Here is a 10,169-nt window from a genome sequence, read left to right as displayed (position 1 = left end):
GCGTAATGGAGAGCTGGAGAGCGATAAAAGGAGACTTCCTTCCTCGCCTGGGAGTCAGAGCGCTGCGGCATGGAGCTATGCCCGGGCTGAACCTCATTCGGCCACCACCTTAAGACACCATGTTCCCGCTGCTCGCTCTCCTGCTTCTTGGGGTGCTCGCGGCTGGTGACGGGGTACTCGCGGGAGATGACGGACACTGCGATGGCACGCTCTGCTTCGCGGTTTTCTCAAAACCGGCAGATTTCCAAACGGCGCGGGACCAGTGTTCCGAGTTTGCGGGACACCTAATGACGGTCCAGACCGCGGACTCCAACGCCGTGCTGCGGGGGCTGTTGCGCGGGTCCGGGCCGCACTGGGTGGGCCTGTCCCGGGCCGCCGGGTGTCAGAAAGAGGCCGGCCCTCTGCGGGGGTTTCGCTGGGACACGGGCGACACGGGCTCAGACTTCTCCAACTGGGACGCGGCGGCTGCAGACCGCTCGGGCTGCGCGCGCCGATGCGTTTCGGTCTCGAGCGAGGACGGTTTCAAGTGGTCCGTTGGTTCCTGCGACGCGCGCGCCGCGGGGTTTCTGTGTGAGTACCGCCGCAGAGACGCGTGCGAGCCGCCTGGTTTGTTGGGGACCTACACGCACCCTCCTTACGCAGGACGGAGCGGCGACGCAGAGCCGCGGCCCCACGGCACCATCTTCACACGTGACTCCGACGGCGCAACGTCCATGTGTCTGTCCGGGGAGTGGGTGCGCACGCCGTGGCCCTGTGGGATGAAGGGGGGCGGGTGCGAGTTCGAGTGCGGCGGGACCGAGGACCACCCGGTGTGTCTGTGCCCCCCGGGGCGGGCGCCGAGCGGGGAGGACCCGGCTGTCTGCGCCCCGTTCCGGGGGGGGGACTCCTGCCGGGCCCTGGGCTGCGCCCACGGCTGCGGGGGGGCCCCTCCGACGTGCGCCTGCCGCCCCGGGTTCCTCCTGGGCGCGGACGGCCGATCGTGCCGGGAGGCGGGGCCGGCCCCCAGGGGCCTGCGGTCGTGCGACCGGGGGTACCGCTCCACGGTGGCAGACGACTGCGTGGACGTGGACGAGTGCCAGGACGCGCCCTGCGAGCACGACTGCACCAACACGCGCGGCAGCTTCACCTGCTCCTGCTTCGATGGCTACCGGCGGGACCCCGGGGACCCGCTGCGCTGCCAGGCCTACTGCGGGCTCGCAGAGTGCCCGGCCGAGTGCGACCCCAACGAACCCGAGGATTGCAGCTGCCCCATTGGCTACATCCTGGACGTTCGGCAGGAGGGCGGAGTCTGCATGGACCTGGACGAGTGCAACAACTACCACTGCGATCAGCTCTGCAAAAACTCCTACGGCAACTACACCTGCAGCTGCCTCGCTGGCTTCTCATTGGTCGGGGGCCACGAGTGTGTGCTGGGAACGGTGCCCGAGAGCTTCACCTTAAGCTACGTCCCGACCTCTGACCCCGCCCCGCCCAAAACGGATCGGCTCTCTGCGGGGGGGCTGGTGGCCGTGGTGGTGGCCGTGGCCGTGGTGGTATTCCTGGCGATGATTCTCGTGTATCACTTCGCCACCCGACGCAGCGAAGGGCGGGCCGCGAGCCCCGGGGGGGCAGGAGGGCACAACCTGGAGCAAGTGGCCTCGGGCCTGACCGAGAAAGCGCCGGCCCTGGAGGAGTGAACGCATGGCGACGCTGAGGAGCGGGGACATGTGGGTCAGTGGGGCCAAAGGAAAGGGTTCTACTCAACTGACAAATAAACTGGAAATGCACCGCTAGAATGTCAAACGTAAAATGTAAATGTCTCAAATGTTATACAAATAAAAAGCAAAAGTGCAAAAAATGCAAAGAAGTGAATATTTCCTGTACGTCAACCGCTCATGTTTCTTGTCATACAACACTGACACCCAGTGGACAGAAGGCGCACTGCAGCCAGCAGGGGAACTATTGATCACAACACGTTAGTGTGATCAGCCGTGTTGGCCTGGAGGCTGAGAGTTTAACAATGAGAAAAGTAGAATACCGTAGGCCTATGTAGACATATTTTCGGTCACATAATATGTAGTTACCTAAATTCAGAAAAGCCTTAATTAAATGTAGGCCTGATATTTATAGATATATATTTTTAATGTAGGCTACTTCTTGTTTCAATTTGCAAGAATCATACACATAAAATAATATGCTAGGCCTACCGATAAAGAACAACTCGCATCAAACTGATTAGTTTGATAAATTCCTCATATGAAAACCTGAATAAAGTCCTGCTGCACTTGGTCCAAACTGGCTTCTGGACCAATGGGAGCACTGAAAGTGTCAGACCGATTTAAAACCAGTGGCGGACAAAGTTTACAACTCCATCACTTCAGTCAAGCTATAGATCCTCCTGGTCAAATATTATTCAATATACTATAGTATTTAAGTACATTTTCTTTCTAATTTCAGCTCATTGTTGAATTGTTGCCACAGTGCGATACAGAATGACTCTGAAGCCCACTGAAGGCACTGACTGCAGGGTAAATATTTCAACTAAATTAATCATTCTTCCCTTCAGACGCCTCCAACACGGACTTGAGATCTTGAGTACTCTGGAGGTGAGGAGTCTCCATCTCTTTGGTTCTGACCCTTCCTGCAGCACTCTGAACCGGACGGACAGGTATGAGGCGTTGTTTACCGTGATTGGTTCCTCCTGCGAAGAGCACAGTGTCTGGCCATTCACATTTTGGAAAAGAAAAGAAAGCGAATCTGCTGATTTTAAAGCCATTCTTCAAAGTAACGAGTAACGGGAACCTTACCAGAAATGTATTGGATTCTAAAGTACTATATTTGTCTATCAAATGTAGAGGAGTAAAAGTCATACGTTTTCTAAAAAATGAATACTCAAGTAACGTACAGATTCAAGAAAAATGTACAGTACTTAAGTAAATGTACTTTGTTACTGTCTACCCTGAATATGTTAGTGATGGTGGCCTGGAGGCTTGGAGAGTTTGAACCATGCGCAAAGTCGAACACAACATGCAAAATCTGCCCTTTTCAGTTCACTTAACATTAAGTAACCTCTATTTGTTAATTTATAATACACATTTACAAATATATGTGTGTAGGGCTCAGGGTTCTTGTAAATTTAAACATCATTGTTTTTCATATTTGCAAGAATCCTACAGATTAAATAACATGGAAGGCCCTACCGATAATGAGAGGCACGCAGTCCAACTGATTAGTTTGATAAATCCCTCGTAAGAAGACCAGAATAAAGTATAGGCCCCCTGCACTTCGTCCATACTGTCGCGTTAACGCTCGACCTCATGCGTGAGCACCGCATGAGGTCAGACTGACTTAATCGATCCGCCTCTTTTGACGTTTCAATAAGTCGCCACTAGATGGCGATATTGTCTCATTAATACATGGCCACGGTACAAGTTTAACCAATCCGATCAGAAAGCATTTATAGGTCTAGGCTACATATAGCCTCTCCATTCTCCAACAACTTTCACTGATAAGTCAACTTATTCAAAAGTGTCCGCCTAATAACACCCCATTGGACCCTTTTTATATCGCTACGTCATGTGAGGCTTCATGTCCTGGGGGTCGCGGAGACCCTCTAACGCGGGGATCGGCAACTGGGGGCCCGCGGGCCGTAACTGGCCCGCCAGATAATTATGAAGTTATATGATTATTATTATTATTTTATTTTTTTGGAATATCGCATATCTATATCTGTTAGCTTAAAATGTAAAGGGCCGGATACAGTGAACCTTTTTTTCTTTCATAACCGTTTTTTAATGTAATTGTATCAAATCCTGCTACTTGCTCCCGGAAGGTTAGAGACCCACTCAAGAATGAGTTCACGTCTGAGTGTAGGCTACAAACGCGATTAACTATTTACAAGTGCAAAAACGCCAACATATTCTTTATTTTGCTGACCACTTTTGGGTAAGGGACGGGTTAGGGTTTTTTATCCCGACAAAAGCCTCGTAAGGACAGTTCCTCTGCGTCTCTCTCGTAGATCGCACCATCTTTCAACGTCTTTGTTTAATATGACTGCATCACCTTCTCTCACATGATCAGCATCTCGCGGATTTCATTTTCTCTCCAGTTAGAACTGCTTATGATGATATGTCTGCGTTGTCTCTGTGGAGACAGTGCAGCAACACCTCTACCGGACGTGATCAGGTATGACATTTACGTGATTAGGGCATACAGTTGTTAATATGTACGTCTTTAAAGAGTCATCTAGGGCATGGTAGGCATATGACTAAGGCAGCTGACGGGCCTGCGTCACAGTTCCAGATGCACTTTCATTAATCGATTCCTTGAACTAGTCTTTGATAATGTTCTGGCCCGCCGCCTACTGGCTGGAAAAAGAATTGTCCCGAGGCCAAACTTAGTTGCCAACCCCTGCTCTAACGGTTAGTTATATAAGGGACAATGTACAGAACGCCGTACATCATCGGGAAAATAAGCCCCGACAGGGCGAAAAGGACACTGACGCGAAGAGGAGGTGTGTTGCTTCGCCCTGAACTGGGCTTATTTTCGATAATGACCGGCAACGTTCCGTACATTATTACACGGCTACTTGCCAAAACGAACAAATAACCTCACACAGTGTGTCTTTTTACAATTTATTTGTTACCAGCATCCGTAGCGTTGTTCAGCAGAGAAATAGTCTGCCAAATACGTTGACGTCGCTTAGCAACCGAGTACGCTGGGGTTGATAAGTTACCGGACTACCTGCGGAGGGATACGAAAGACGGCAAAAAAATCCACTTTCCTTGACAGCGGTCATTATATGCTCAGCAACGGTGATTTATCAAAGAATAATTCACCGCCGGAAGTTGTGAAGGCCAATAAAAGTGAACGGAGCGTTCCACAGCACTGAGTTAGAACAAGGGTAGTTTAAACTTAAAAAAAAAAGTTTTCTGCCAATGTATTTGGCAGACTATTCCTCTGCTGATCAACAGTATGAACACTGGTAACAAATAAATTGTAAAAAAAACGCAGTGCGGAGTAATTTTTTCGTTTTGGCAAGTAGCCTTGTATTAAGTGGAATAATGTATAGAACGTCGCCGGTCATTATTGAAAATAAGCCCCATTCTGGGCGAAGCAAGATACCTGCTCTTTGCGTCGGCGTTCTTTACAGTATCCCTTACATATCATTATGTTATGAGGCTGATGGACTTAGCAGGGTAGTTTAAACCTAAAAACAGTTTTGTTTTATTTCATTTTGTTTTTATGGGTCTCCTCTATAAGCAAACTTAGACGTGTGGTGAATTCAGTGTTTGTTTTAGTTTTATTTAACCGATTTCCTGCTCCCGCGCCTCTGCTGTTACGCGCTTTTACCTTGCGTCGGCGTCACGGATCTCCCGCCAAAACCCGCGAAACCAACAGAGACAAATTTATCCCCTTTCAAAATAAGAACACACTTTCCTCGAGAGCTCAGGGCAGACTGGATTCAAACCCTCCACCACCAGACCTCACCCCGTAGTAGGACTCACCTTCGATTGGTTCCGGATACAAGATGGCGGCCTTGCGGGCGGGTCACGAAATCGGAGTCTGGCTCTCGGTCTCTAGAAGGTCTAACATCTTATGAACGTCACCGTAGCGGCCTGTCCAGCTGCTCTTTGATCCCAGAAGGACAGACACCAGACTCTTGATCTTAAAAACACATTTTAATCACAGATCCCTCCCTGGGAGGAACTCGACAATAGAACCACCGTTTGATTCAAGAGATGACGTCAGTGGAGCAGGGGGGCAGAAACCACCGTCACATGGGTTATAACGAGATGAAGTTGGTTGGAGTCTGTATACTCCAGCCTAGCCCGAATACTGCAGGCTAATGCGTACACTCCAGGCTAGCCCTTATTATCCAGTGCCGTGTTCCAATGTCGTACTCAAAACGGGCTAATCGTGAAGTGTGGATCGAAGGACACTTTCCGTACTCAACGGCAGCCATCTTAGCTACGTAGCGGAAGAGGCGGAGCCAGGCTGAGCCAAAGTCGGTGCATTTTCCACATAGCCTGCATTAATAGAGTCATTTTGTAGTTTTTATAGCTGCTAGGCGTAAAGAGTTCACCGTTCAAAGCGGGATGTTTATTGCGGGGGAGGAGCCGCGGCGGCAGTCGTGATCCTAATTTCCGGTTAGTGCACCACGGAGTACTCGATTTGGAACAGCACTCACATCTGAAAAATTTACGTAGTAGATAGTACGGATAGTATACTTCCTTTAAGTATACTCATGGAAGTACGGGTATTGGAACACGGCACAGGCTAGTTTGTATAATCAAGGCTAGCTCGTACAATCCGTGCTAATACAAACACTAAAAGCTAGCCCATGAAATCCAGCAAGGCCAGAATAATTCCTGAAACTTGCGCCGCTGCATTAACTGCATCACATCAGGGGAAATCCGATATGATCGGACATATTTGTCGGATTACAGGTTCGGCCCCTTGGTGCATTTGGCTTGAAGCAGCCCGACGTTAGCCTTAGAAGAAAATGTTTTGCTGTGGAAACTGAATTGTAGACGAAAATATATTAAATAAGTCGGGATGTTTGCGGGAACGCAAAGAGGCGCGCGGCGGGAGCGGGCCGCGGCTACGCGCCGCATTTCGGACGTCAACCACACACGGCGAGCGTCTCTGCGTCAACACAAACTCTCTGAGGCGGGCGTGGCCGGCGGAGGCTGTGCCGCCGCGCCGCCGTCCACCTCCGAGGTGTCTGGCGTCTTGACCTTTAACCTCCTCTTGAAGCAGCCCAGTTTCCTTGGAGACGCAGTCGGCTCGCGGGCGGCAGCGTCCCGGGGGGCGTGTACTATGGGGTCGACGGGGGGGTGGGGCCTCCCGGGGGGCGTGTCCTGGCTGCGGGGCGTCGTGCAGCAGGAGAGCGTCCTGGAGACATGGTCGCCCCCCGGGGGGCTCGACAGACGCCCCCCACAACTGCGGTGGTCGCCACCAGGTGGGGCGGCGTCTGGTTGTAGCGGCGCTGGTCGGCACACCTGGCAGGGGCCGACGGGAGCCGGGGCCTGAGGGCGTGTCCTCTCCGAACCCGTCGGTGGAGTCTGGTTCTGCCCGGGCGGACTCACCCTGGGGGGTGGGTTCTCCAGACCCCCCGGGGGTCCCGGACCAGGGTCCTGGCCGGGGTCGGGCAGGAGGTGGTGGGCCATCCAGCCCTGGGAGCAGGGGTGGTGGTGGAGGTGGGGGTAGCGGATGTAGTGCAGACAGCACTCCCGGGCCGGGTAGAGGGCTTCGGGGGACGGGTTCGGGGGGGGAGAAGGGGAGAGGGTCTGGGGGCCCAGCTGGAGGTGTCTCCTCTGAGGGCCAGCAGGGTCCGGGGAGGGTCCGAGATCTCCGGGGGCCTGCGGGGGACGGCTATTGGCCGAGCCGTTTTGACAGGGCTCCTCCCCCTCCTTGCTCTGATTGGCCGCCAGCGGCTCCAGCTCGCAGTGCTCCACCTCCACAGCTCCCCGCCCGCCCAGCCGGTACTTGCCCGACCCGGGGCTCTTCCCCGGGGGCGGGGGGAGGCTGGCGGTGCCCTCGGCGAAGGCCTGGCACCGCAGCTTCTCGGGGAGGGGGATCTGCCCGCAGGACCCCTGGGGACCCAGGCAGCGGCACATGCACTGGAAGAAGAAGGTGGCGAAGGCCCAGCTGACGCACATGATGAGCATCATGAAGGTGCCCAGCTGCGTGTACGCCAGCACCGTGGACGGCATCATCATGGCGCCCGCCACGAAGGTGGTCAGGGCCGCCATGGCGATGGCCGAGCCCATGCGGCTCAGAGAGAAGACCACCTTCCCGTCCCGGTCCGGCTCGGGCGCCAGCCGGTACGCCACGCCGTAGTGCACGGCGAAGTCCACCGACAGCCCCACGGCCACGGAGATGGTGACCGACTCCAGAACGTTGAGCTCCCAGCCCAGCAGCACCAGGGAGCCCACCGTCACGAAGATGGTGCCGGCGATGGAGATGATGGCGTAGAGGCTGATGATGACGTTCCACGTGGTCAGCAGCATCACGCCGAAGGCCACGCCCACCGACAGCGCCATGGCGATCAGGGTGCCCCCCGACAGGCTGTCCTGGAGGTCGTAGAACTCCAGGTTGCTGATGAACCAGCCGTGACGGAGGCCGGCCGGGGCGCTGAGCAGCTCCTCGCTGATCCACTCGTCCACCTGGAACCGGAACCAGAACCAGAACCGGAATCAGAACCAGAACCACAACAGGTGTACCAACACTACAACTGGTTCACGCCAGCATATCTGTCCTTTCAGCACCTGTTGCCTTCCTAACCGTCCCTGCAAGGACGGTTAAGTAAATCAACTAAACGGTCCAATCTGTAATCTGTACTGACCCTGCCCTGGCTTGCAGAAGAGGGAGGGGCCAGGCCTAGAGAGGGAGGGGCAAGGCCTACAGAGGGCGGGGCCAGTCCTAAAGAGGGTGGGGCCAGGCCTAAAGAGGGCGTGGGCAGGCCTACAGAGGGCGGGGCCAGTCCTACAGAGGGCAGGACCAGGCCTACAGAGGGAGGGACCAGGCCTACAGAGGGAGGGGCAAGGCCTACAGAGGGCGGGGCCAGTCCTAGAGAGAGAGGGGCCAGACCTAAAGAGGGCGGGGCCAGTCCTACAGAGGGCGGGACAAGGCCTACAGAGGGAGGGGGCAGGCCTACAGAGGGTTGGACCAGATCTAGAAGGGCGGGGCCAGGCCTAGAGAGGGCGGGGCAAGGCTTACAGAGGGCGGGGCCAGGTCTAGAGAGAGAGGGACAAGGCCTACAGAGGGCGGGGACAGGCCTAGAGAGGGAGGGGCAAGGCCTACAGAGGGGCGTACCTGGCGGTAGAAGTGGTACATCTTGTCGTAGGCCAGGGTGAACAGGTAGGTGCTCTGGAACTCCAGCACGATGGCCCGGATGGTGTCGTTGATGTCGAAGCGCGGGCCGGGGGTCTTGCTGTCCAGGTGGTACATGGTGTTGCGGTCCAGCTCCATGATGGCCCTCTTGATGCACAGCTCAAACACCTCCTGGCGGTAGGGGAAGGTGGACTGGCTGCAGCAGGGGTAGAGCGCAGAGGCCTCGTCGCACTCCTGGTTCTCCATCCACTGGGGGGCGGAGCCAGGAGACACACGGGGGGGGGTTAGGACAGGGTAAAGACTAGATTGGAGGGGCTCTCGCCCCCTACGCACCCAGGGGTCAGCACCGAGACTCTGTATACAGGCTTATGCGCATTGCAAATGCAATGTTGTCCAAAGTGAGGACTGAATGGGACTGCACACATGCAGCATGCAGGTAGGCCTGCCATTCAGGCGAGAAGCCTGAATTGTTAGTTAGCCAATACCTTCAGCATTTGGGCGATATGGCCTAAAAAAAACGCTTTGGTAAATGCGCGCTCTGTGCGGGGGGAGGGCTGAGCCCATTCCGAACTACGGGAGCTGAGCGGGAAGCGTTTGGCGGATGTTGAAGAGAAAAACGATTTTCATTTAAACAAGTCGACGTGAGCTACACACTCGAGTTAATCGTTAAAATCGGTTTTATCGCCAAGCCCTAAGTACAGCCCTACGGCGCCGCGGTCCTACCTGCTTGAAGGTCTCCATGAAGCAGCTGGTGAAGTCCTGCTCCTCGGACTGGAACACGAAGCTCTGGTTCCTGAGCTTCTGGCAGAAGTTGAGCAGCCAGAGCTGGGAGGCGGGGCTGGCGATGTTGAAGCCCCCGTCCAGCACCAGCTTGCCCTTGTTCTTGGGGTTCAGGGGGTCCCCGTTGTCCTCGGGGGTCACCCCCCAGATGATGGTGATGGGCATGTGGAGGTCCTCTCCGTTCTGCACCCGCTCGAACATGAAGAGCTTCTTGAAGTCGGCGTCGTAGCGCTCGAAGGGATGCGAGGAGCGGAACACCTGGAACTCGGCCAGCTCCAGCGAGGGCAGCTTCATCTTGGGGTCCACGCACACCACGTAGGCCCCGCCCACCGTCAGCGCCAGGAACCACAGCAGCCACAGGTAGCGCAGCTTGATGACCACGCAGGGCAGCACCTTCTCGAAGAACACCGTGGACGCCTCCGACATGGCCGCCAGCCCCCGCTGCACCACGTGGCAGGCGCCGGCCCAGACCGCCGCCACGCCGCCGCGACGCACCGCCGCCCCCTGCTGGCCCGGGGGAGGGGCGCAGGGGAACACGCTGGGCAGGTAGCGCTCGTGGAGGACCACCACGG

The 10,169-nt window shown here is 55.4% G+C and overlaps 2 protein-coding genes across 2 annotated transcripts in view; one reads left to right on the top strand and one right to left on the bottom strand.

Moving 5' to 3' along the window:
* On the top strand, positions 1 to 2,099 carry thbd (thrombomodulin). Its single transcript, XM_056581214.1, has one exon. It carries the CDS (start codon positions 120 to 122, stop codon positions 1,674 to 1,676), a length of 1,557 nt encoding a protein of 518 aa, XP_056437189.1. The 5' UTR covers positions 1 to 119; the 3' UTR covers positions 1,677 to 2,099.
* Positions 2,100 to 6,632: 4,533 nt separating this feature from the next.
* Positions 6,633 to 10,169, bottom strand: part of disp1 (dispatched homolog 1 (Drosophila)) — an 8,695-nt gene continuing 5,158 nt past the window's right edge. The window contains exons 2-4 of the mRNA XM_056581845.1: positions 9,541 to 10,167; positions 8,800 to 9,066; positions 6,633 to 8,150 (exon numbers count right to left, since the gene is read on the bottom strand). Coding sequence (XP_056437820.1) covers positions 6,633 to 8,150; positions 8,800 to 9,066; positions 9,541 to 10,167 — 2,412 coding nt within the window. The remainder of the gene's footprint in view (positions 8,151 to 8,799; positions 9,067 to 9,540; positions 10,168 to 10,169) is intronic.

Source organism: Gadus chalcogrammus, chromosome 21 (genome assembly GCF_026213295.1).
Source record: "Gadus chalcogrammus isolate NIFS_2021 chromosome 21, NIFS_Gcha_1.0, whole genome shotgun sequence".
NCBI classification, from domain to species: Eukaryota; Metazoa; Chordata; class Actinopteri; order Gadiformes; family Gadidae; genus Gadus; species Gadus chalcogrammus.
The sequence above is the reverse complement of the archived record's forward strand: the minus strand, read 5'-3'. Positions and strand labels throughout refer to the sequence as shown.

What these genes read in the sequence shown, in the direction of transcription:
- thbd (XM_056581214.1), top strand. Translation starts at nt 120, where the DNA reads ATGTTCCCGCTGCTCGCTCTCCTGCTTCTTGGGGTGCTCGCGGCTGGT.